The sequence below is a fragment of the Ochotona princeps genome, chromosome 13, assembly GCF_030435755.1.
Source record: "Ochotona princeps isolate mOchPri1 chromosome 13, mOchPri1.hap1, whole genome shotgun sequence".
Lineage (NCBI taxonomy): Eukaryota > Metazoa > Chordata > Mammalia > Lagomorpha > Ochotonidae > Ochotona > Ochotona princeps.
Window position 1 is genome coordinate 48,368,750 of NC_080844.1, and position 25,625 is coordinate 48,394,374.

A 25,625-nucleotide genomic window follows, 5' to 3' on the forward strand; every position below is an offset into this window, starting at 1 on the left:
AACAGCGGGATGAAGGGTGAGCAGAGAAAGGAGAGTGGGAGCTGGGCGCTGCTCAGGAGATGCCAGCTTGGACTGGGCCATTTGCCCCAGCCTATTTCTTGTTTATGTGACTGTTTCATTACTGGACCTGCACAGCCATAAGCTGGAGGCTGAGGGAGTGCTTCTCACCGAGCCGGTTGCTTTGGCAACCCTGGGCAGGATGCAGTGGTCTCCTTGGTAACGCCTGGGAAACCTGCCTCAGGGATGGAGAGACATGAACTGGCCAGCGGTCAGGCTGGGGGGGCAGGGGGGGGGCACAGGCCATTGGGGGAGGGCTGCCCAGGCTGCCTGCTGCCATTTCCTAGCAGGCCAGAATCCAGAGGTCCCCCAGGGCCCGAGTGTGTGCCTGGTCAGCCCAGGGTACTAATGGGCCAATCCAGGAAGTGGGAGGTGACAGGAATGGGGTAGGCAAGGGGAGGAGGTAGTATCTGAGTGACAGATCCAGCGCCAGGTTTATTAAAAGATGCTTATCGGAGGTCACTGCCGGATCCTGTTGCTTCCAGCCGTGAGCAGGTGCTGATGCCTGTAGGAGTGGGTGTGGGGGCAGAGCAGAGAGAAAGGAAGACTGAGAGAGGAAGAGGAGGAGGAGTCACCAGGAGGCATTGGCAGTCGTTGGTGTGTTCTCTGCTCCAGCTGCAGTGTTGGGGGTGCTGTGGGACTTTGGTGATGCTGGGCTTAGAAAAACAAGCTCCCCCAGGGCCAGAGTTGGGATCCCTGGATGTTGCCTGGGGGAGGGTAAGAGCTGGAGGGCAGCCCTTTCCATTTAACAGACAGGTGGCAAGCACTGACAGTGACCCTCACACTCTTTCTGACGTGACTGTCCAGTGGTCCCCTAGACAGAGTAAGGCTTGCTCATCACCTGGCACTAATCCTCTAGCCAGAGGACAGATGGCAGGGGACAAAAATGAGCTGGACACTATTAGCGCTAACGTTGTGTGTTCAAGTTTGTGGGATCCTCTTTCCACCTGTCACCTCTCTTAATCTTTACAGCCAGCGTTAGAAGTAGGTAGGATTGTTCACTAATTCTCAGCTGGTAGCACTGAGGTGGAGGCAGGTTCTAGAACTTGCCTAAGGCCGCCTGGGGACCTGAGCTGGAGCTGGGTGGGATTCTAACAAAGCTCTCTGATGTGGGAGCCATCACTCTGTTGGCTTAATTAGCTTTTGTATTTTAGAGTAGTTTCAAATTACAGATTTATTGCAAAAAAAAAAAAGTAAAGTTTCTATACCTACACACACAGTTCTCCTGTTCTTAACATCCTACATTACTATGGAACATTTGTGATAATTGTTAACATATTGCTGTTAGTTAATGTCCCTAATTATTCAAATTCCCTCAGTTTTTTCCCATGTCCTTTCTTAATGCCAGTAGTCCCATTACATTTTAGAAAAATTTTTAAAAATCTATTATTTTTCTTTATTTATTTATTACAGATTTATTTATTTTTATTACAAAGTCAGATATACAGAGGAGGAGAGACAGAAAGAAAGATCTTCCATCCGGTGATTCACTCCCCAAGTGACCGCAACGGCCGGTGCGTGCCGATCCGAAGCTGGGAACCTGGAACCTCTTCCTGGTCTCCCACGCAGGTGCAGGATCCCAAGGCTTTGGGCCGTCCTCAACTGCTTTCCCAGGCCACAAGCAGGGAGCTGGATGGGAAGTAGAGCAGCTAGGATTAGAACCGGCGCCCATATGGGATCCCGGCGCGTTCAAGGCGAGAACTTTAGCCACTAGGCCACGCTGCCGGACCCTATTATTTAAGAGGCAGATTTATAGAGAAGAGAGAGAGAGCAAGATATTCCTTACACTGATACACTGCCCAAATGGCCACAGTGGCCAGAGCTCAGCTGAATCGATCTCAACCAGAAGCCAGGAGCTTCTTCCAAGTTCTCCCACACAGGTACAGAGTCCCAAGGACTTGGCCACCTTCTACTGCTTTCCCGGCCTTAAGCAGGGAGCTGGTTTGGAAGAAGACACGAACTGGTACCCATATGGGATGTCAGTGCTGTAGGCGGAAGCCTAGCCTATTATGGCATGGCGCTGGCCTCCAAAATGTTTTCCTTTTATTTGAAAGTTGGAGCAAGGGACAGGGCTACTCTGTCCTCTGATTCACTCCAAATGTCTGCAATTGCCAGGCTGGACCGAGGCAAAGCCAGGAACCTGGAACTCCATCTGGGTCTTCAGATGGTGACAGGGACCCAAGTACTTGAGCTATCACCTGTACTTGCCTTGCAGCATGCATGTCAGTAGGAAGCTGAATCAGAAGTGGAGTAATGGGGACGCAATCCAGGCACTCCAGTGTAGGGGCAGAGGCTCCAGTGGCAGCTTAATCTTGGCACCAAACACCCGCACCCATACTATGTCTATAGTGACAACATTTTCTATCATTGTCATGTTTTCTTTGGCCCCTCTTAGCTGTGGCGATTCCTCATGTTTTCCTTGTCTGTTAATGACCTTGACGGTTGTGAGGATTACTGGCCAGGGTATTTGTAGTTATGTGTCTGCTGGGCTTTGTCTGAAGTTCCTGTTATGATCAAATTGTGGTGTGAGCCTTGGCGCTGTCATAAGGGCTGAAGTGCCATTTTCATTCCATCATACCCACCGTACCTGCTGTCAGTGTGACAGCACGGCCGATGTTGGCCTTGAGTGTCTGAGTAAGGTCGCGTGTCAGGCTTCCCCCTGTTAGTGGGAAGACCGTACTGTCCTGCTTTCCCTGACATGCTCTTTGGAAAGAAGTGGAGGCTTTTGCTGCTTCTCTTTGACTCTCCTTTACTTACTCAAGCAGTTACAATTGAAGAAAAGCTGCGAAGGATAAGACTGGGGAGCTGTGGCTGGGGGGCTTGCCTGGTCTTGGGTTGGGCAGCTGGGAAAACAAGCAGGATTGACTTCCTGGTCTCTGGGGGTGGGGGTAGGGGCAGGGAAGCACTGCTGCCTGTCCAGTTTGAAACTGGTGGTCTTTTGCATCCTTGGCCCCTGCCTGCCAAATGCCACTGGTCACCCATAGATTGTGTGATGATGACATGTAAGCCTCCACAGTTTTAAAAGCATGTAAAAGGGAAAGCCCTGGCCCTATCAAACACCTGGGCGGGGTGTACTGGGAGGCACAGATGGTGCTCCCGCAGAGGGACTGGCCAAACAGCTAGGGTTCAAGGATGGCTTTGAGTCGTTGCTGAGTCCAGAGGGGCCCAAATCTGGGCCACAGTCATCCTGGCCCTTGGGGCCAAAGAGTTTTCAGCAGAAAGTAATTTAGCAGTCGCCTCTGTGTCCAGCACCCTACCCAGTTGCTCTGGCCATGGCAGTGGTCCACTGGTCTGGTTGGAAAGGCTATCCATACAGGAGCTGTGGAGAGAGGCAAGGGGATTGGATAAGTTCTGCAGGTTTGTCTGGGTGGTCTTCTTTGGCCCTTGTGCCCAGACTGCCCATGGCTACTCTAGAGATTAGGGTGGGGACAGAAAAGGAGAGAACAGTGCTGGGGGTGAGTACTATAATCAGGAGGGTGGTGGCACTTCCTCCTTGCACTGGCTTTCAGCTTCCTCCTACAGGGCCTGCCTGGCATCTGTTCAGAGGTTGGTGTTCCCAGGGCACAGACCTTTCAGGTCACCTGCATATGTGGGGGTAGGAGTTCAGGCCAGGGAGCTGCCTAGGACAGTGGTCCATCAGGCACCCAAGGCTGTGGGGTTTTCTGTGTGCGTGATTTAGAGATTTACTTTATTCGAAAGGATGAGAAACAGAGAGAAAGAGAAAGAGAGAGATAGAGATAGAGATATTGATGATTGATCTTTTGTCTTCTGGTTCACTCCCTAAGTGGCCAAAACAGCTAGGATTGTACCAGATCCAGGGACTCTGTCCTGGTCTCCCACATGGATGGCAGAGTCTCTAACTGGGCCACTTCCCTCTGGCAAGCAGAGTAGCTGGGACTTGAACCTGCTCCAATATGGGATGCCAACCTCACAAGTGGTAGTTTAACTCACGGGGCCTTGGTGCTGGTCCTGGTGTGAGCTGTTCAAGCCAAGAGGAGAGACAGGTGAGCAGGGCAGAGCTACCTCAGCACCATCAGTCAGTCATGTCCCCTCTGCCTGTCCCAGTGGCTCCCAGAGGTCAGAGGTACCTGTGATGTGATGTAAACTTGCTTCTGCTGACCCTCACACCCTCAGTCTTGACTTAGCCAGCCATCCTCAGGTAGCCCCCTCCGCTCCAGGGATGCCAGTTCCCAACCCGAAACATAACCCACTTCCCTCTCCCAGCCCCCTCTGTGTGTGTGTGTGTCTGTGTGTGTGTGTGTGTGTGTGTGTGTGTGTGTAAAAGGTAGCCATAAGTCAGCCGGGACAAGCCAGGGCTGCTCTGGCTTTCCCAGCGTGGAGGAGATCAAAGCCTGGTCCCCCACCCCTCCAGCCCCCCACACCCTGGGGCTGGGTACTTAATAAATTATTCATCTGGGCCCGGCGGCGTGGCCTAGCGGCTAAAGTCCTCGCCTTAAAAGCCCCGGGATCCCATATGGGCGCCGGTTCTAATCCCGGCAGCTCCACTTCCCATCCAGCTCCCTGCTTGTGGCCTGGGAAAGCAGTCGAGGACGGCCCAATGCATTGGGACACTGCACTCGTGTGGGAGACCTGGGAGAGGTTCCAGGTTCCCGGCTTCGGATCGGCGCGCACCGGCCCGTTGCGGCTCACTTGGGGAGTGAATCATCGGACGGAAGATCTTCCTCTCTGCCTCTCCTCCTCTGTGTATATCTGGCTGTAATAAAAAAATAAATAAATCTTAAAAAAAATATAAATTATTCATCTGTCAGGGAGGGAGATGTGGTGAGGATTGGCTGGCTAGCCCTGCTCTTAGACTGTGGTTTGTGTCTGCCCATGGCTGGGGGACTTTGAACAGGGCTGGGTCCCTTTCATGGGAGCAGCCTCCTGTGACCAGGGTTCCCAAGGTGCTGACTATCCTGGGAGTGTGAGATTCTGAACTGCCCAGGGCAGGTGCCTCTGGGGCCTCTGAGCTGGCATGAGACTCATGCCTTCCCCTCCTGGGTCCCTACCCTCAGGCTGCAGCCAGGCCCTCTTCCTCTCTTTGGGTACCCTGGAGTCTCCCATAGCTCCCAGGAGCCAACTCAGACCTGGAGTCCCAAGGAATGCCCCTCCCTGTTTGGGGTGGCAGACTGCATACCCCCCCAACCTGAGTTCTATATGGGGAATCCCCTCTTTTCAAGTACAGAAGGGTTTTCTCTTCCTGCAGTTGTGGCTGGTGAATCTGTGGGTTGAGGAGACAGCCTGGAGCCAAGGGGACCTTGGAGAGGCTATCAGCATCCGGGGTGCCACCCTCTGGATGTTTCTGCTCTGAAGGCTTTGAGGGAGTCCTGCTTCCTTCACTCAGAATTGGAAAGGAGGGATTGGTGTTGTGGTATGTGAGGCTAAACTTCTGCCCATGGTACAGGCATCCCATGTGGGTAGCTGCTCTACTTCCTATCCAGCTCCTTTTTTATGCTCCTGGGAAAGCAGTGGGACATGGCCCAAAGTTTAGGTAGCCTGCACCCATGTGGGAGACCCAGAAGAAGCTCCAGACTCCTTCAGCCTGGCACAACCCTGACCGTTGTGGCCATTTGGAGAATGAACCAGTGGACAGAAGATTCTATTTATCTGTTTTTCTTTTCTGTAATTGCCTTTCAAAACAAATAAAATTTAAGAGAGAGAGAGAGAGAAGAAAGCTGGGCAACGTGGGGCTCTCATCCCCAGGAGATTGTGTTTAGGAAGCAAAATCTAAGGAGTGACTGCCGAGGAGAGAGCACCCCAAGATTCAGGACTATTGTGAAAGTGGCTGTTCCCTGTCAGCTGCTAGCCGCCAAGGCCTGGGCTCCTGTTTTGGGGTAAAGTTGCTGTGTCTGCAGGGACTGAGGTTCTGGTTCATGCTGGTGGTGAGCTCCATTCCCAGAGGGTGGGTCCCTATTCTGAGGTGCAGGGTTCCTGGTTGCAGGTGACCCAGAGACTGTTTTGGGACTCAGTGTTCTAGAGTTGCTTTGAGGTTCCCATCCTGGGCTTGGGACTTGATCCTGTGGGTGGAGGTCTTGTGTCCTGGGAGAAAGGGAAGAGCCAGAGCTGCCCCTGACCCCAGTCTCCTGGAGGAGACTTTCTGGGGGACTCTGCAGGGAAACTCAGGAGCTGAAGGCCAGGATGGGATTAGGGGGTTCCAGGACTTGCCCGACCGGAAAGCATGTGGTGCCAACTCACAGAGCTCCAGCCACACTCACTCAGACCTCCCCAAATGTCACTGATGGCGGGGTCCAGCGGGCATTGTGAGTCTGTGAGTCAAATCCAGGACGACAGTGCCCTAGCTGCCCTGGGCACTGCCAGCTTGGTTCAATTAATGCCAACTGGATCCTAACCTGTGCTGAGTGGTCCCGGAGGAGAGAGCCCATAAGGGGGACATGGTCGGTCTGGGTTCCTGGAGCTTGGCATGTGCTCTGGTGGGTGGGAGCAGGGATGGGTTGGGTGAGGAGCTCCCTCCCTGGTGGGCATGAGAAGGGGGAGACATGAGCCCTACTGGGCTGGCACCCAAGGAGCAGATGGCTGTGTTGCTATGGAGCTCCGTCCCTCTGAACCCCACCACCACTCTACTCTCCCATTTGCCTCCAAGGGGAAAAAAAAGTCGTGTTAGTCCTCTCAGCTTGGTGACACTCTCTGGCCTCATCCCTTCTGGGACTTGCTTGGGCAGGTGGCCTTGGCCTTATTTCCTAGATGTCTCCTGGGCACTCTCCCTGCTCCCCATGCTCGCTTGCCTGGTCGATGCCATCCACCGTGGTCCCTGAATGGGGAGCTCCTGGTCTCCATTCACCCTTGCTGCCCATTCACCTGTACCCAAAGCAGGGGCGGGTGTGGCTAGGGGAGACAGTGGCATTTTGTCATGTTCTAGAGGGACTTCTCCTTGGGTTTGGAGTCTTTCCCTGTGGCCCAGGGGACTTGAGCTCCTGAGAAGAGGGGGCTTTTCCTTACCAGCAAGTCTGTGTCTGCCGAGACCCCCAAGAAGCACTCCCTGGGCCTGGCCAAGGAGCCTGAGAGGCCAAGAGGCCTGGCTGTCCCCCTGGGTCGTGGAACCCAGCCCCAGATGTTGACTTCTGCTGCAGCCTGGCGATTGCCTGGAGCTCTCCAAGGTCGCCAAGGAGGGACCTGGACTTAGAGGATCAGACTGAGACAGAAGGGGGGAACAGGAAAGGTTCCCGGGGTGGCCCGTGCTATAGAGGAGGCCCAGGCTCTGGGATTGGGCGTGGTTGCCTGGACCACCTTGAACAAGAGGCTTAACTTACCCATGCCCTGATTTCTTCCTTGAAATCATGTTTCTTATTCCTATTAAGAGCACAGGAAGCACCAGCTCTTGTTGTCATTTTGTGTCACTTCTTCCAGGGAGCGCTCCCTGAGCGTTGGGTTGGGTCAGATGGCCCTGCTGTCCTCTCCTGTTCCCCTACCACCCTGTATGTCCTTCATCATAGCGCTAGTTGTCAGGGCCTACCAATTGTCGTTCATCACAACTTTTCCTCTTTCTCTGACCTGAACACTGTGGCTACCACCAGTGCCTGGCATGCCCAGTAAACACCTCACAAATGTTTTGAAGTAAGTGCAAGATTGGGCAAGGTTGGGTTGATCCTGGGGAATCCAAACTTCTCTTCCTGCTCTGGAGGAATGAGTCCTGAATCGCAAGCTCTGGGACCCAGATAGGAGATGGGAGACTAAGATGCAGCCGTGGGTTCATTTTGTTCATTCATATATTCTCTTACGGAGGGCACAGGTGCTGGTTGAGAGTCTTCCATGTGTCATGCCTCATGTCAGGCTCTGGGGGCAGACATGACTGTGCCTCATAGAGCTTGTGCTGCTGACTGCTTGCACAGAGGGAGGTCAAAGGTCAGAGCAAAGCTCGTGGACAGAGGTGTTTGTTTGAAAGAAGGATGGAGAAGTTGGGGGAAAACAGAGGGGAGATTTTTCCTGGTGGGAAAGCTGCGGGTACCAGAGGCGTAGGAGTTGCCTCTATGTGGCCTGAAGGGCAGCCTGGCCTGGGACAGTGTAGCCCGTGGGCATGGGACTCATCACAAGTGCTGTTGGTCTCAGCGCCGCCATCCACAGTGGGTGACTTGGGCAAGTTGTATCACTCCCAAGTGTTAGCAAGATGGGGTGTGTGCCACCTGCCCTGCAGTGGTACAGTGCTTTGCAAAGGTGATGCCCAGGAGAGGGGGTATACAGAGAGGGCGGGTATGTGCAGAGGGTGGGTTGGTCTCAGGCTTCTCTGTTTTGTAAATACTTGGCAGGTGGGACTGCATTGTCCAGCAGGGGGCCAGCTGCTTCTCTCTCTGCTTCTCCTCCTGGCCTCCTGGGCTGGGCTGATGTGGGATGGAAGTTGCTGCATTCTTCCTGCTGTCCTCTTGATCCTTCTCTCCCTGTACTTTCTTACTGGCTGGTGCCTCCTCTAGTTCCCACCCTTGCAGACACAGTCACCTGTCCCTCCTGTCCCATGCCCCTAGCCCTGTGCCCACCTGTTTAGAGGCCTCCAAATGGGTTCACTGATCTCCTATGCCCGGGCTCTGGAGAAGAAGGGCTCGGGTTCATTTCTAAGGCTGAGCAGCAGCCTGGGCAGGTCTGTTTAGTCTTGTCCAGCTAACGTAAACCAGCCAGAACCAGGCTGCAGCGGCCACTTTGCTGGAGGTTCCCTTATTTGGAATGAAATTCATTGTTTTCCACTGGGAGGCACTGGCGACTTTGGGGAGGCTGGGCTGGGCCCAACCCCACGGTGTGGCCTGGGTGGGCCCTCTGACAGTTCCCAAGTACCTCAAGCCAAGGAGTTGGAGGTGAGGGGTGGGAGGTGCAACAGAACCTGGTCTGATGTGGCCTACAGCTGGGGGACCATCTCAGGTTTCTGGGATGGCTGAGGAGGCCTGGGGCAGTGAGCCAGGAGAAAGATCTTGGAACTGCCTGAGCTGCTGTATCTGTGTGACCTTGGCCTTGGTTTTCCTGACTTGTCCTGGAGGCCCAGCCTTTGTTGTGCAGCTCCCAGGATGTGGCATGGGCCTCCCGAGATGCAGCAGGGTCTCTCCCCAGTGACAGGCCAGTGAACGAGCTCATGGAGAGGCCGCGAGCCTTCTCCATGCCTGTTCTCTCCTTGATGAAAGAGCCTCTGCTTCCCTGTGGCCAGTGTGTGCCTCTCTTGCCCTGGCCTGGGCCTTCTGCCTCCAGACTTCTCCCATCACCAAAATCCCTAATCTGCAGGGTCCAGCCCTCTCAGTTTGTTCTAGGAACTGGTGGGGAGCAGGGGAACCTCCCAGGTGCTATGACAAGAGGATGAGCAATTTGAGGCAGAACTTTTTTTTTTTTTTTTTTTTTTTTGAGGTATCTTAGGAGGTTTATTTCAACGGGGCAGGAACAGGGTAGAGGTGGTAAAAATCAGGAAAGAAGGGGAGAGAAGAGAGAGAGAGAAGAGAGAGGAGGAGAGGAGGAGAGAGGAGGAGAGACCAGAGAGAGAGAGGAAAGAGAGAAGAGGAGATAAGAGAGAGGGGAGAGCGGGCCGCACCTGGGGGAGGCAGAACTTTTACTTGTACTTAGCACCGATGCTTGTTGGTTGAACCACTAACTTGAGGCCGAGACTTCCAAAGCTGAGGCTGTCTCTGCCTGGCTCTGTGGAGGGAGCAGGGTGGCTCATGCCTGCAAAATGTCTGCCTGCCGTCAAGTGCCCCACACATGGAGGCGGGAGTATGCAGGCAGCAGGCCAGCTGTGACTGCTCAGGCCGGAGTTGGGGTCTTCCTGATTGCGGTCAGCTTGGGGTACCCCTTCTCAGGGCCAGCCTGAGCTCTAGCTCAGTCTCCTTCTTGAGAAACAGGGCCTGTGTGGGTCTTCTTTGTAGAGGAAGTTCCCCGTTTCTTAAAAAGAGCTGCTCAAGGATTCCCTTCTGTTCATGGTGAATGCACAGCTAGGTTGTGGGAAGCTGCGACTGGCCAGTGTCAGCTGCAGGAGGAATAGATGATGTTAGAAAGAGCAGCCTGAGACTGCCTCGGAGGCTCCTGGTGCTGGGGAAATGAGGGCAGGAGACACGGCATTGTTTACTATGAAAATTCCATTCAGCACGCTGTCTCGGCAGCAACACTAGTACTATGATCCTGGCTGTTTATAAAGGTAGGGTAAACTTTCGCTGCTTCAGGGCCAGGGAGACACTCATTTACAAAGGATTGTCCGTTGCCAAGAGCAAACCACCACCGAGAGGAACAATGAATTCAGCAGTCAGAACGAAGGAGGATGATGCATGAACAGCGTCTGTGCAGGCCCCAAGCAGGTGTCTCTGGGCCATGGGAGCCTAAAGGTTCTAGATTTATTTCTGGAAGGCCCTCTGTAGCTGCTCCATGGAGGGTAGAGTGAAGAGGGACAAGATGGGGGACCGGGAGATACATGGGAGTGTCATCATCTAGTGGGCAGGGTGCTAAGTCACATGATTTTTTTTTTAAAGGTTTATTTATTTTTATTGGAAAGGCAGATATACAGAGAGGAGGAGAGACAGAGATAAAGATGTTCTGTCTGATGATTCACTCCCCAAGTGGCTGCAATGGTTGGAGCTGAGCCAATCTGAAGCCAGGAGCCTGGAGCCTCTTCTGGGTCTCCCACGCAGGTGCAGGGTCCCAAAGCTTCGGGCCGTCTTCCACTGCTTTGTGTTGTGGTGCAGTAAGTTAAACTGCCACCTATGATACCAGCATCCCACGTGAGTATCAGTTCAAATCTGAGTTGCTCCATTTCCAGTCCAGCTCCTTGCTAATGCACCTAGGAAAGCAGTGGAGGAAGGGCCTCTGCCACCCACAGAGCAAACAGAAATGAAACTCCTGGCTTTGGCTGGCCCAGCCTGGGCTGTGGCTATCATTTATGGAATGGAAGATTCTTCCCCACTGTAAACTCTGCCTTTCAAATAAATAAATGCATATTTTAAAACAAGTACCTATATTTAAGTTTTTTTAAAGACTTGTTTATTTTTATTCTAAGTCATATATATATAATGAAAGACAGAGGAAGGGCTTCCATCCGTTGATTTACTCCCCAAGTGACCACAACGGACAGAGCTGAGCCAGTCCGAAGCCAGGAGCCACGAGCTCTTCCAGGTCTCCCACGCAGAATTGGTTTGGCTACTCCAAGTCCTCTGAGAAGATGTCTGCCTTTTTACAACCTCCTGAGGCCATCTGTAGGCCCATGAAAGTCTGCGAACCAGCACACTGGGCATGTCATACTGCCGACCTCCACTCCTGGGGCCCCTCGATCTCTCTGGCTCCACTCTTGCTGGCTTTCCTTGTGGCCTTGTGCCTTGAGTGTACCCATGGCTGGCAACACGATTCAGCTGCATTCTCTCCTGGACACTGCAGGTTCACCCTGGGTGGTGCTGTGCAAGGCTGCATGATGCCTGTAGCAAAGCACCTGCCCTATAGTCAGCCAGGCCTGGCCTTAAATCTTGACTCCTGAGGCTTGACCTGTGGGTCCTCGTGTGGTTTCTTGGTTTTTTTGCATAGATCTGCTGGTTCTCACTCACAGGGCCATGGTGTGGATGCAATGAGATCATCAATGTAGGTTACATGCTTCAGGCCCACGAGACTAAGACTCAGAGCAGTAAACAAGAAAGGCTTGTTGTTACTGACAGAAGTTTGCAGAAAGTAAGCAGTGGCTTGGAGCTGGCTGCTGACCAGGTGGGTTGGTCTGCCCACGCATGGTTCCCTCGCCGAGTATTCCCTGGCCCTCAGTTTGGCCCTTGGCTGGGCCACCTGTGAATTGCTGTCTGCTCCATCTTCTCTGAGTTGATAGGATGGGGGATGGGATGCTCCTGGCTCGCTGTATTCAAGTCTACAAAGACGCGTTGCCCAGATCAGAAGTCATTTGCTGATGGGATGCCTACTGTGAGGTAGCCTGCTTGGCACCTGCTCTCCTGGAGTGCTAGGTGAGCCCGTGTCAGGCTGGACCCTGGGGAATGCCCCTGTGGTGTATGCTCCTGGCTCTTAGCCTTGTCCAGGCTGTTCACCTGCCAGGTGGACATGACTCTTAGGCCAGGCCCCATCCTGGACATCATCCCCTGGGCCACCCCACGGCTTGCCTCAGCGGCCTATTTCCTGGGGTGTGTTAGCAGCTCCAGACTGTCTCCTTTACTCCCCTGCTAGGCCTTGGGTCCGTTTTGTGTGTTGAAGGTAACTTAGTGTGTTATGCTTCAGGGCTGGTTTGATTTCATCATTTCAAATATGAGAAAGCTAGAGACCCCTCCCCACCTGCTGCTCACAGAGTTTGCAGAAGGAAGCAGTGCCTCCACATATAGGAATGCTTTGCGGCTTTTGACATTAGGAAGGTGCTGTGATAAGAACTGCGCCATATGAAGAGCAAATTGCATCGCAGTGTATATAGTGTGAGCCTGTGTAGTTAGAACCTGTGTGTTCCCTGTCTCCCTTGTCCTTACCCTTCCTCCTTGCTTTCTTCCTTTTCTTTCTCCTTCTCTGCCTCCATTCCTTTCTTCCCAGCAATATATTTTTTTTCAACACCCCCTCCTTCTGTGTGCCAGGGACTGTTCTAGGGGCTTGGACTCAGCAGTGAATGTTTTCTGTCTCATGGAGTTAGCTTTCTTATGAGGGGAAACAGATTAAAAGCAAACAAGCTAGTTGCCATATGGGCTGTCAGATGGTCATGAGAGCTATGGAGAGAAAAAAAAATCCTGATGGACAGAGGGGGTGGGGGTGTCATCTGGGGAGGTTTGTACCTTAAAATAGGTTGGCCAGAGAAGGCCGGACAGCACAAGGAACAGCCAAGGGAGTGGAGGATGCAGACAGCTGGGGAAACAGCCCTCTCGTCTATGTTTCCTGCCGGTCTCTCTACATCTCTGCAACCTATTTATCACCACCTGCATTCGTGATTATTTCTTTCTGAAAAATGCTTTATGTATTTGAAAGGCAGGAAGGGGGGGGGGAGAGAGAGAGAGAGAGAGAGAGAGAGAGAGAAAGAGAGAGAGAGAGAAAGAAAGGGAAAGCTCCCACGTGCAGGTTTACTTCCTAAATGGTCTCAGCAGCAGGGGCGGGCTGGGCTCAGGCTGAAATGAGTAGCCAGGAATGTGGTCCAGGTCTCCTGTGTGGGTGGCAGGAACCCAGTAACTTGAGTCATCTCTCACTTTCTCCCAGAGTCTGTGTTAGCCAGAAACTAAGGGTCAGGAGTGGAGTTGGGTGTTGAACTTACGCACTGGGATTCAAGTGTGCTACTCTCAGTTGGTGTCCAAACTGTTAGGCCAAATGCACGTTTGCTTTGTTCAGGCACAGAGGAAGGCTGAGTGGGTGCCACCCGACTGTTGCCAGGGACTGCTGCTGGAAGTTGGGAGGAAGGTGGATTGGTGGGGGGGAGGGGATGCTTTCATTTTTTTACGCCATACAGATCAGTCTGTCTTACTGCTCTTATCAATTATATATAATATTACTAATAAGTATTAGTATGTATTGCTGTCACCGTTCAAACACTTGCTAGAAACATGAACTTTCACAGCTCTGTCCTTTCCACAAGCAGGACTCTGGTCTGCAGAGTCCACCTGCCTTGACCAACTTTTGGAGGAGGAAATGCTTTAGGTGTAAGTAGTGCTCTCTACTGCTTCCCCAGACAGTGCCCCAAGCAGGGCTGGGATCCACGGGCGCCCGATTAAACCCCAGATTTGTCCACTTGAGCGATATTCCTGGGGATTGGTGTCCCGGCTCTACCTCTCTGGCTTCTGTGGATGTCTGGGTCTAGTTCCTGTCCTGCAGCCTCATGGGACTGGGGGGCCCCATCCTGTCTATCACATTGCACCTCCCCTCACATTTTGGTCACCATTTAAGGCTCCACTACAGCCACCAGCGCTAATGGCTTTTAAAAACAAAACAACTCTGCTGCCTCTACCTTCAGACCAGAGATGGTCTCCCCAAGAAGCCGTTGAACTTTCTGGACAATAAGATGCTGGACTTTATGCTTGGTATATGCTTGCAATGAAGGAATCTCAACTGAACTTGAACTGTGGTTATGCAACAAGGTGGAGGAATCCACCATGGGGGGAGGGTTAGGGGAGAGATGGGGGGAATCCCAGTACCTATAAAACTGTCACATAATACCATGTAATTAATAAAAAAAAAAAAAAAAGGAAAAAAAATTTTCAGGGTTTTAAAAAAACAAAACAAAACAAATAAACAAACAGGTATTATTTGGGGCCTGTGCATTGCTGTAGCAGGCTAATCCTCTGTCTGTGGCATTGGCATTCTTGTGGGTGCCAGTTTGTGTCCTGGCTGCTCCACTTATGAGTCAGCTCCCTGCTAGTGGCTTGGGAGGGCACTGGAGTATGGCCCAAAGCCTTGGACCCCTGCACCCACGTAGATGACCTGGAAGAGGATCCTGGCTCCTGGCTTCGGCTGTCATAGCTATTTTGAGGAATGAACCAGCAGATCTCTTTGTCTCTCATCTCTGTAATTCTTTCAAGTAAAATAAACATTTTTTAAAAAGGTATTAATGATAGTAAGGTGTCTTTTTTGGTATAAAGGGAAGAGAACTGCCTTTGAAATGTGTCAGGACAGCATTTTAGTGTATTTTCTGGTGCAATTGTCATGTTCTTATGAGTCGTGCTTGTCCCATATGGTCAGGAGCCTCCTTGGTAGTGAGGTAACAGGGCAAGGCGGGAGACTGTGAAGAAGCAGGCACTGCACTGCATGAGGGATCTCCCTGAAGCGTGCATGTTCAGCTGTATCCACACGTCTCCCGCTGCAGAGCCACGATCGGCAGGTTTGAATCTCTGAGCCTCTCTCATAGACAGCCCCGAAACACACTCTCCGGTTATCAGTTTTGGCTTCTTCCAAGTGGGACATGAACCCCGAGCTGCTTATGAATGAATTTGGGTGCAAAATCCTGGCTGTTGCTCCCAGCTCTGTTCCAGTGAACAGAAACGGGAGGAAACTGACAGCTCTCTCTCGTGGGGACCAGCCTGCGGCAGATCTTAGGTCTCGACTGTTTCTCGGTGTGCAGAGCTGTGATTTTCGGTAGAGGTGAGATTTTGCAACCGTCTCCAGAAGGGTTTTCGCTTTGTCAAATGGAAGCTCTGTACCCAGGACACACAGTAGTTCGTTTCCTGCTACTTCCGAACCTGGCAGCACCAGATCTTCTTTCTGTCTGACTGTGGATAGCTGGTAAGGTACACGGTGTGTCTTTTCATGACTGGCTTATTTCACCCAGTACAGCGTCTCTTAGGCTCATCTGTGTTACAACATGTGAGAGACAGACATACACACCCAGAGAGAGGCAGGAGAATGAGGAAGAAGAGTGTTCTATCCACTGCTCACTCCTCAAGTGCCTGAAATGGCTCAGGCTAGGCTGGGCTGAAGCTGGGAGCTCCGAGTGCTGTCTGGGTCTCCCACTTCCGTGACAGGGACCCAGCAACTTGGAATTGGGAGCTGTGGGCAGAAATTGAATCTAGGCCTGATGATATGGGATGCAGGTATCTTGGTTGGGGTCTTAACCACTAGGTCAAAACCCACCTTACCTTGTTCTTTTTTGAGGGCTGAGTAATATCCCCTTGTGTCTGTATACCCCAAGTTTTGTTTATCTAATGCTTTGCTAATGGGCATTTGGACTGCTTCTACAACTTGGCTGTGGTTCATAATGTTGTTAGGAACTTGAACATTCAGATATTGACCTGAGTGCATGCTGTCAGTTCTTTCTGCTGCACATCGGAAGTGGGAAGGCTGAATCAGACAACAGTACTATTTTTAATTTATTTGAGGAAGTGATTCAAACTGAGTTTTATAGAATCAACAGTTTCTTTCTACCCTTCTCTTCCATGCTACTCACATGTGCTTTGATAGGGTTTTTTTTTTTTTTAAGATTATTTTTTTGAGAGTCAGATGTAGAGGGGGAGGGAAACAGAGTGAGCTGACACTGGGAGCTGGGAATTGAAAGTCCCACATGGGTGCTAGGAACCCAGTTACTGGAACCATCACAGCTGCCTCCCAGGGCTCACTAGTAAGAAGCTGGAGTCAGGGCTGCAGCTGGGCATTGAGCTCAGGTACCCTGAGGTGGGTGTCTTAGCTCATGTCTTCTTTTTTTTTTTAATTGTAAAGGGAGATATAGAGATACAGAGAGAAATATCTTCCTTCTGCTGGTTTACTCCCCAAGTGGCCACAATGGCCAGAGTTGAGCTGATCCAAAGCCAGGAGCCAGGAGCTTCATCCAGGTCTGTTTCCCATGGGTCCCAATGCTTTAGGCCATCCTCCACTGCTTTCCCAGGCTGTAAATAGGGAGCTGGATGAGAAGTAGAGCAGTTGGAACAGGACCAGAGCCCACGTAGGATGCTAGCACTTAGAGGATTAGCCAATTGGGCCACTGTGCTGACCCCTAACAGAATTTTTTAAAAAAACATTTTTTATGTTATTAAAGTCTAGCATATAACATAGTACATGCATGTCAGATGCACGTGCAGTGTATTTAGACCCACATAGACCTGTGAAACCTTCCACATCATCAGGATAGTAGACATCTCTGCCACCTACAGAAGTTTCCTGGTGCCTGGAGAAATCCCTCTCCCCGTCCCTCCCTATATTCTCCCACCCCATCCTTGCATGTTCACCCATCTGCTTCCTGTCACTGTAGCTTCGTTTGCATGCTTTGGAGTTCTATATAAACAGAATCATATGGCAGGCACATGCTCACTCTCAGCTGTTCCCACTCTGTGTGACGGGTCTGAGAGTCTTCGGGGAGCTTATCAACAGCCCACTTTCTCATTGCCTGGTATCTCCGTGGATGTCCCTTGCTGTATTTGTACATTCACCTGTTGATGGCAGTTTGTGTTGTCTTCAGTTTGGGGGTATAAGTAATTAGCTTGTTAAAAGAACATGGATATTGGGACTGATGCAATGGCTTAATTAGTTGATGCTCAGCCTGCAAGCTCAATAACCCATACGGCACTGGTTCATATTCCAGCTGCTCCACTTCCCATCCGGCTCTCTGCTTGTGGCCTGGGGAAGCAGTGAAAGATGGCTCAAGGCCTTGGGACCCCGCACCTACATGGGAGACCTGGAAGAGACTCCTGGCTCCTGGCTTTGGATCGGCTCAGCTCCGGCCCTACTGATTATTTGGGTAGTGAAGCAGCAGATGGAAAGTCTTTCTTTCTGTCTCTCCTTTTCTCCTTAAATCTGCCTTTACAATAATAATAAATCTTGAAAAGAATATGAATATAGTTTGCATCTGGACACTTTCCCTTTTAAAAAAAAACCCAGTTAATGGTGGAGACTTTTTTGTAAGATTTATTTATTTTTTTATTGGAAAGGCAGATATACAGAGGGGAGGAGAGACAGAGAGTAAGATCTTTCATACGATGGTTCACTCCCCAAGCAGCCGCTACGGCCAGAACTGAGCCAATCTGAAGCCAGGAGCCAGGAGCTGCTTTTGGGTCTCCCACATGGGTGCAGGGTTCCAAGGCTTTGGGTGGTCCTCGACCGCTTTGGCAAGCCCAGTACACATTTGGTGACAGTGTTTTGTAGCCTTGAAGACCTGGGTCATTTTTCTTAGAGGCCACGTGGCAGAAGTCTGGGGAGAGTGAGCCCAAATCCCAGATTAGTCGAGTATTAGCCAGGTGGCCTGGCCCAGATCTTCTGTGTTCTTATGTTAGGTGCGGAGTTCCTGGGGATACCCTCCCCTTCTGGGGGCCCAGATGGCTGGGACCGTCTGAAGCTAGGAGCTTCCTCCGAATCTCCCACATGGATGCAGGCGCCATCCTCTGCTGCTTTCCCATGTGCATTAGCAGGGAGCTGGATTGGAAGTGGAGAAGTGAGGGCTCAAACTGGCACCCATATCAGATGCTGGTGCCACAGGCAGAAGCTTGATTTGCTATGCCATAGTGCCAGACCTCCTCCCCCAACCCTGCTCTGGCTTTCACAGTAGAAAGAGGTGCTGCAGCTCCCAGTGATGAGGTGTAAATCTGTTTGGGTGCCAAGTAAGAGACCACTGTGGAGTGGGGAGTCAGTGAGACCTAGGGTGGATGAGGATGGCTCAAAAGTTCTGTGGGGGGCAGAAGCCCAGGCTGCCCATATAGCCACGTGGGGCAGACTGACTCAGGCTCAGTCCCAGCATGGCCATTTCCCTGTTTGCTCCTGGGTCAGGTGGGGAAACAGGCATTTACTTGGTATTTGAGCTGATTTAAACCCAGGTGACCTCATGCATAGTCTGCTGCTGGCCACCCGAGGGCTGTGAAGGTCCCAGTGTCGATGACATTCTGCGAGGCGTAGGGAGGAGTGTCTGGTGTTGTCAGACCAGTGGGATCTACCTGCCAGTGGCCCTCCTGAGAGTGCTGCAGCTCAGGGCCTGAGTCCTGTGTGTTGGGGGATCTCAATGTGTCACTCAGCCCTACCTGCCGATGCTCAGTGTCTGAGCCCAAAGGTTGGAGTGAGAGGTGCCACAGTGGGCAGAAGATGGCCAGGGCTGGGGCCCAGGAATAAGCCTGGGATGCTGGAATGGCCTGTCCTGTGCTTTGCCTTCCCCCTGAGAGCCAGGTTGGCTGAGGCAGGCGGGAGGCTGATTGCTCTGGGAGAGCAGGGTGGGCTACGTTAGGCTTTGGTAAAAAGGGTTGTCTCCCAACCTTGGGGTGTGGCTTCAGCTGGCTGGAGCCCTGGTGTTGCAGGGATGGGCGCTGGCGCTGGGAGCTCTGGCTGAGCTACGGGGCCTGCAGGTGTGAGTGGGCATGTGTGTGTGTGTGTCCGTCTGTGTGTTCCTGTGGCAGGGGTGGAGGGCAGGCTGGCTAGAGGCGGATTTAACCTCCAGCTGCCGGCTGCCGGCTGCTGGCTTTTCTCCTGATCCAGGCAGGCCTGGCTGCTTTCAGGGGAATATGTTTCCACAACTCTGACCAATGAGGCTCACATCTTGTTCCAGCACCTCCTGGGTTTCCCCAGCTCTCCACCTCTTTCCCTTCCAGTGTCTTGGTGTTGGCCCTTCTTCCCCTTCCCCAGCCAGGTTGTACTGAAGGAGCAACTCTTAGGGAAGCAGGCCTTAGTGGCTTGTCACCAGGGCTCATGTTTACAATTACAAACACAGATGCTAGCCAGGTGACCAGGGGCCGTGTTTAATCTCCTGCCTTAGGAGCACTGTAATGGTGCTTGTATATACAGCACACATGCAACAATAAATGGACTGTTTAGACTATGCCAGGGTGGATTTGATGCTAGCTAGAGCAACTCCTCCCTTTGTCCTCCTCAGAGTAACTTAAATTCTCAGGGCTGTGCTCACTTCCTGCACTTTTTTCAGCTCTCCAGCTTCTTCTACCTGGGTTCCCAAGTCCTCCTGATGTAGTCAATCCTCCCACATGCCTGTGTCGGTACTGTTACCACCACGTTACTGCAGAGGCCCATGGAGCTGAGCAGACTGCCTGGTCACATCGCCATAGCGCTGACCTGTCTGACCTGCAAACTAGAACTCCCAACCTCCACCGGGGTGGCAGTGGTCGGGGGAGGGGCGTGGGAGGCAGATCCTTCTATCCTTCCCTGCAGGTGACAGTGATCTTATCAGAGGCAAATGTTTGCTTTGCAGCTGGGGGCTCTATGGGTGTGGGCTGGCACACTCTGTCCTGTGTTCTTCCTTGTGCTGGTCTGTCCATCTGGCGTGGATAGTGACAACTCTGTCTAGCCCAGGCTGGCCCTGAAGCCCAGAACTGGGGAGCAGGAGCAGGTGTGTGTGTCTAGAGGGTCTGAGAGAAACAAGGTTGCCTGGCTGTGGGCCAGTGGTGGGAGGGACGCCCAACTTGAGCCTGTTTTCTCAGATTCCCTTTCCGTCTCCACCCCCGCCTCTGCACCTGTTGTGTTCCCGTCATCCTGGGCGGCTGGCATCTGTCAGTGCTGGGGCACCTGTCCCAGCCTCAGAAGACGCCCTCTGGGCTGCCTAGCTCAGGTTTCTCTGCAGCACACGGCTCTGTTTCCCTAGCTGTCCCCGTGGCTTTCCGTCTCCATCTCCATCCACAGGATCTGGGCAGCAGTGACACTCCTGTCCTGCTCCTCTCCTCTGAGGTCCCATTTACTGTGGTAGGACAATGGCCTGGCAGGTCGACCTTAAACCCCAAATGCCATGTGACTCACCAGCTATCTCTTGTATCAAACTATCTCTTGTGCTTCATGGAAAATAACCCCTGTAGCAATCAGTAGCTGCCTCCCAGCTCCTCCCACCAGGGCCACCCCTCCTCCCTCCCTGACCTCTCAGGGCTCCATTCACTTCCACCACCTCAATCCCTTGCAGTTTTCACTTCTCCCCCTGCTGATATCCTAAGCACGACACTGGTAGACATTCGCCCTGAGTTCTAGGCCTCCATTACCTCTACCCACTAAGGAGCCTCACAGACGTGCTCAGTCTTGATGGCCACATCTGTAAAAATGGGCGCAGGGCTTCTTGTCTGATGGCAGGGGCCGGAGCTCGCGCTCTTTCATTACAGGGATCCCGATTCCCCATGTTCAGGGAGTTTGTTCTGTGCTCAACCCAGCTGTTGCTAGAAGGCAGGTTTAGCCTGAGCCTTGGAAATGTGAATGAGAGATGATGCAATGAGGGAAGAACCAGGTTAGGGAACCCACTGCGAAAGCCAAATGGCACCCTGGAGGGAAGAGGAGCTGCAGGAAGGAGTCCGGAGATGGGGATGACAGGAGGGGCGAACACGGCTCTGGTAGTGTGGAGGGTCTTGTGAGAGTTAGGGGGCCGGGGTTCCTGGGATGGGATCAGGGTCTGCCAGAGCAATGAAGTGAAGGAGCTTGATGGCAGACCCGCTGGGAATTCTGCCAGAGTTGGGGCCCCTAGCCCTCTTGTTTCCTCACTGTGGCACCTCAGGTCCCAAGTCTCCTCTTGGACAGAGGAAGGATTTACGTTCTCCAAGATTTCTTTTTTGTATGTTTGTTTGTTTAAAAGATTTATTTATTTTTATTGCAAAGTCAGATATACAGAGAGGAGGAGAGACAGAGAAGAAGATCTTCCATCCGATGATTAATTTCCCAAGCAGCTGCAATGGCTGGAGCTGAGCCAGTCCGAAGCCAGGAGCCTCTTCTGGGTCTCCTACATGGGTGCAGGATCCCAAGGCTTTGGGCTGTCCTCTACTGCTTTCCCAGGCCACAAGCAGGGAGCTGGATAGGAAGCTGGGCCACTGGCATTAGAACCGGCGCCCATATGAGATCCTGGCATGTTCAAGGCGAGGACTTTAGCACTAGGCCACTGTGCTGGGTCCCCCTTCTCCAAGATTTCTCCACGACTCTGCCAGTGGCTGTCTGGGCCACTTGTTAGCAAACAGGAGGTCAGCCTCATTGTCTGTCCAGTTACCTTGGTCCTTACTTAGAGCTCTGTCCTGGGATGTCACCGTCTGTGTACTGGAGAGCTCCTAGCCTCTGCAGCCATAAGACCTCTCGGATACTTTAAGCAAGGGCTTGGCATCCCCCACAACCAACTCCCTAGTCTTTTCTTTGCCAAGCCAGAGGAGCCTCATCCCTTTGAGGTTGTATAGACAGAGCTTGTGCCTTGTTGTCCAGAAGGTCTGAGTGTGATGTCTAGCTCTTCTTTCCTTCCCTATCACCTTACTGAACCTCAGTTTTCCAGTCTGCAATATGGGTTGGATTCTAACTCTTGAAGGGATGTTGTGGGGTTAGCTAAAATGATACATGGGAAACGTTTAACCTCGTGCCTGGCATGCAGCCTGATGGTGCCTGTAGCCTCTACCCTTTTACAGTTCTTCCAAAGCATACTACAGCTGGGCACATGTACACCACTTAACCAGACCATTCCTGGGTCTCCAGCAGAGGCTTCTGCAGGGCGGACGTTGAGTCTTGCTCATCATTTGGCCAGAGAAGGCTTGAAGAATCAGTAAAGGAAGAGTCTAGGCGATTGTCTTGGTGCCCCAGTGCATCATTGAGTCTTCTGATCCCTGAGTTTTGCTTTGTTATTATTATTTTTTTTTTTTGAGGTCCTCATGAAGACCACAGAGGAGCAGAGTAGCTTGGGCTCCCCCCTGAAAGAGGGGTGTGGCCTCTCCCTGCAGGGGTCCTGGACATTACCCTGGGGAAGGAGAGGGAGAGGAAGCCTTAGACACAGGCCGCCACAACTTCCTGTTGAAAATGGAGAAGTGGAGTGTGTGAAACGGGACCCTGGCTGGTGAGCTGGAATCCCCCGTCAGCAGTGGGGCTGGGAATGGCCCAGCAGGCCACCCTGGCCGCTCCCAGTTCTTCATTCTGTTCTTGCCCAGGTGGCTGGCATGAGGGCTGCTGCCTGCCCTGCCAGAAGGACTCCTGGCTCAGCAGCTTCCCATGCCCCACCTCATTCCACCTGCTCCATCCCTGGTTTTTCTGCCTCAGTCCTGTTTCTGCAGAGTGATAAGTGCTTCCTCACATGTAAGCTGTGTTCTGAACATCTGGTGTAGGTCTTGATACCAGGCTTTTGGGAGTGAGGGCATCAGGAGCAGGCCCAACACTGCCAGAGCCACTTCTGTCCCATACCTGCTCATACCATGTGGTGAAAGGGACTTTTCTGAGAGGCAGGGCAGGCGGTGGCTCCCGGTGGAAGCCTGTCCGGGGTTCCCCATTGCTCTTGGGGAATAGTTGGGTGCTTCCCTACTACCCTTGAGGCACTCCTTAGCTGCTTATGGAATATCCCCTAGGCTGCCCCTTAAATCCTGTCGCAGCCACACCCACCTTGTCTCTCAACATCCTGGGCTCACTCTGGCCACTTTGCCCAGCTCCACAGCACATGTACTTTCATGTCGTGTTTTCTCACTGCTTTTCAGGAAAGCCTGTCCCAAGTCCTCTGGATTCCTGTTTCTGTCTTAACAGAAGACTTTTCTGGGCTGAGGTTGTGTGATCTAGTGATGCCACTTGAGAGATATCTTTTCCGTTGAGCCCTCCAAGAGCCAGAACCTGTCTGTTGCAGGTCAGCATCGCATGCCCAGTGCCTCGCTTAGTGTGGGATGTATAGTCAGTACTTAGGAAGTGTGGATTGAGTTAAGTAGCTGACATGCACCCCGGAGATGCTGGGCTAGGCAGATGAAGGATGGGAGAGGCAGGGCTTGGGGACTCCGAGGCAGGGACAGCTCTGGGCACAGGACTTTTGCTCTTTGCCTAGGGCTCTAGGGAGACTTTGGAAAAGGAATTTCCAATGCTGGGTTGGGTGGCAGAAAAGGTAGCAGTCATGGTGAGAGAAGGAGGCTGGGATGTGGGAAGGCCAGGCTGGCCATGTGCCAGGGCTCAGCCAGGTTTGTTAAAGGTAAGCTGGACAAAGGGGTCACATGCTGCTGCAGGAGCAGTCTCCAGTGTAGTTTCTCTTAGTTTCCTTATCTTTCAGACCCATCAAGGGTCTGGTGCTGTGGCACAGTGAGTAAAAGCCCTGCCTGCAAATGCCCATATCCTGTATGGCCACCAGTGTGAGTCCCAGCTGCTTCACTCCAGATCCAGCTTCTTGCTTATGCGCCTGGCAAAGCAGCAGAAGGTGGCCCAAGTGCTTGAGGCTCTGCCCCCACGTGAGAGACCCAGCTGAAACTCCTGGTTCCTGGTTGGCCTGGCTTAGTCTTAGTCTTTGTGGCCACTTAGGGAGTGAATCAATGGGTGGAAGATCTCTGTTTCTCTCTCTCACTCTTGCTCTGCCTTTCCAATAAATAAACAAATATTAAAAAAAAAATACTAAAAAGAAGACAAGACACAAACCTATCTTTTAGGGTTGTTGTGAAGCTTGAAAGTGAATCCACTTAGTGGACTTCAGACGGTGCTAAGTATGCAGTAAGTCTCTTAAGGCCTGTTACTGTTAGGATCATGAGGAGTTCGGCTGACTTCCTCCCCGTCAACCTGATTCAGCCTTCTTCCCCGGCAGCAGCTTGGCACCTGTACCAGGGAGTGTGTGTGAATGTGGTGGATGTGTGATTGTGCAGCCACGAGCATGCCTGTGCCCGTGGCATCAAGCATGGCAGCTCAGCTGTCTATTCAGCAAGCTATCTCCTGGGTGGTTTGGGCTGATGACTGCAGGTCAGGTGCCAGTGTCCACCCTGCTCACAGAGTATCCTTGGCTGACAGTTGAGGACCTGGCGTGGGCCTCTGAGATCTGTCTGATGTGGGCCAGCCCTTATCCTGGACTCCTGACCTGGTCCCAAGCCTTCTGTTGTCCCATCCACATGCAGACCCTCAGAGTAGGTGCTGGCGGGGGCAGGGAGAAGCTGTCCTGCTCTGCTGCGCTGGCTGGTGGGGGGGGGGGGTGGGTCTCACACTCCTGGACTGGAGTCCTGGCTCTGCCCCTGACCTGCTGGGACACCTCAGGCAGGTGCTGCAACCTCTCAGCTCCACTTCGCTTTCTGTAAAGCGGATTCAGTGTTGTCTCCTGCCATCTAGAATGTAGACTGATGGTGCACACGGGGCCTGGCACACATGGTGCACTCATTGCCCAGGGCTGCCATCTGGGTGATCGCTAGGTGTGTACCACCGTTCTGTCTGTGAGTGTTGGGGAGCCTGGGTACGGCTGTGCCCGTGTGACACAGATAAGTCACTTGTGTGTATGTGTGTGCTAGCGGGATGGTTTGGAGTGAGGCTCCAAGTCTGGAATCTGTGCTATCCTGCCCGGGTTTGCATCCTCACCTTGCCACCTTCCAGGTGGGTTATCAGGCTTTGCCTTGCCTCCTCCTTGGTAATAATAAAGGTACCCTTAGGGCACGGATGCCAGCCTCTCGCTCAGCCTACGGGGCCCCAGCAGGGAATTTGTGTAAACCGCTTGGAATCCAGCCTGAGAAAGGCAGAAGTGGTGTTAGCCCTTGTTAATGGACTGCACTAGCTTAAGTGTGAACCCCTCGAGGACAGAGACCCTCCCTGTATGTAGTGGGAACATGCTGCGGTTCCAGAGGGCGTTGCGGAGAGCCTGGGTGGGCAGGGTGTTTTGGTGTCACCGAGCGCACCTGGCCCGGGCTTGCATGTGATGTGAGTGTGCACTCAGGGCTGGGGCATCTCCAGGGTTGCTCGGAGCTGGGCTATTTCAGGAAGCCTCCAGTCTCCTCCTCTTTATGTAAATAAACATGACAGATCCTCGCCTGGACCGCGCGGGGGGCGGGGGCGGCCGGGAGGAGCTGCGCGGGCGGGCGCGGCGGCGACGGCGGCCAGTAGGGCTGAGGGCTGTGCTGGCTGTGTGGCCGCCCGCGGGCGGGAGGGAGCGCGTGGGCCCTGCCATGCCGGCTGGCCGCGGGGGCGGAGAGGGCGGAGGAGGAGGGGAGCTGGCGGCCCGCGAGGCTCGGTGACGAGGCGGGCGGCCCGAGCGAGGTGGCCCTGCTGCCGCGTCCGTCCCCGCGATGGGGGGACAGATCACCCGGAGCAGCCTTCACGGTAAGGCCCCGGAGGCCGACCAGGGGGCCGCTCACCCCCTCAGCTTGGGAGCCACCTGGGGAGGCCGGGGTGGACTGGAGCTTGTGCGGAGTGCTTGGCCACTCTTCTTTCTCTCCTTAAGGGGCCGTGGGGCTGGGTGAGGAACAAATTTGGGTGGTGGGCACCCGGGTAAGGAAGCGAAGGGTGTTGAGAGTATAGAGAGGGAGACAGTTGTGGCAGGTCAGGCAGCTGTCTCCCAAAGCCCCTTCACGCAATGGGCA

At 53.0% G+C, this 25,625-nt stretch overlaps 1 protein-coding gene across 6 annotated transcripts in view; it reads left to right on the forward strand.

The window, feature by feature from the left end:
- NEURL1 (neuralized E3 ubiquitin protein ligase 1) overlaps positions 1-25,625 on the forward strand; it is an 87,904-nt gene that overhangs the window by 7,044 nt on the left and 55,235 nt on the right. Inside the window, exon 1 of one of the 6 annotated variants that reach the window (XM_004579882.2) lies at positions 25,202-25,365. The exons of the other annotated variants lie outside the window; for them this stretch is intronic. Within the exon in view, the coding sequence (XP_004579939.2) occupies positions 25,332-25,365 (34 nt within the window). The 5' untranslated portion in view covers positions 25,202-25,331. Of the gene's footprint in view, positions 1-25,201; positions 25,366-25,625 lie in introns of those variants that run through there. 6 annotated transcript variants of the gene reach the window in all.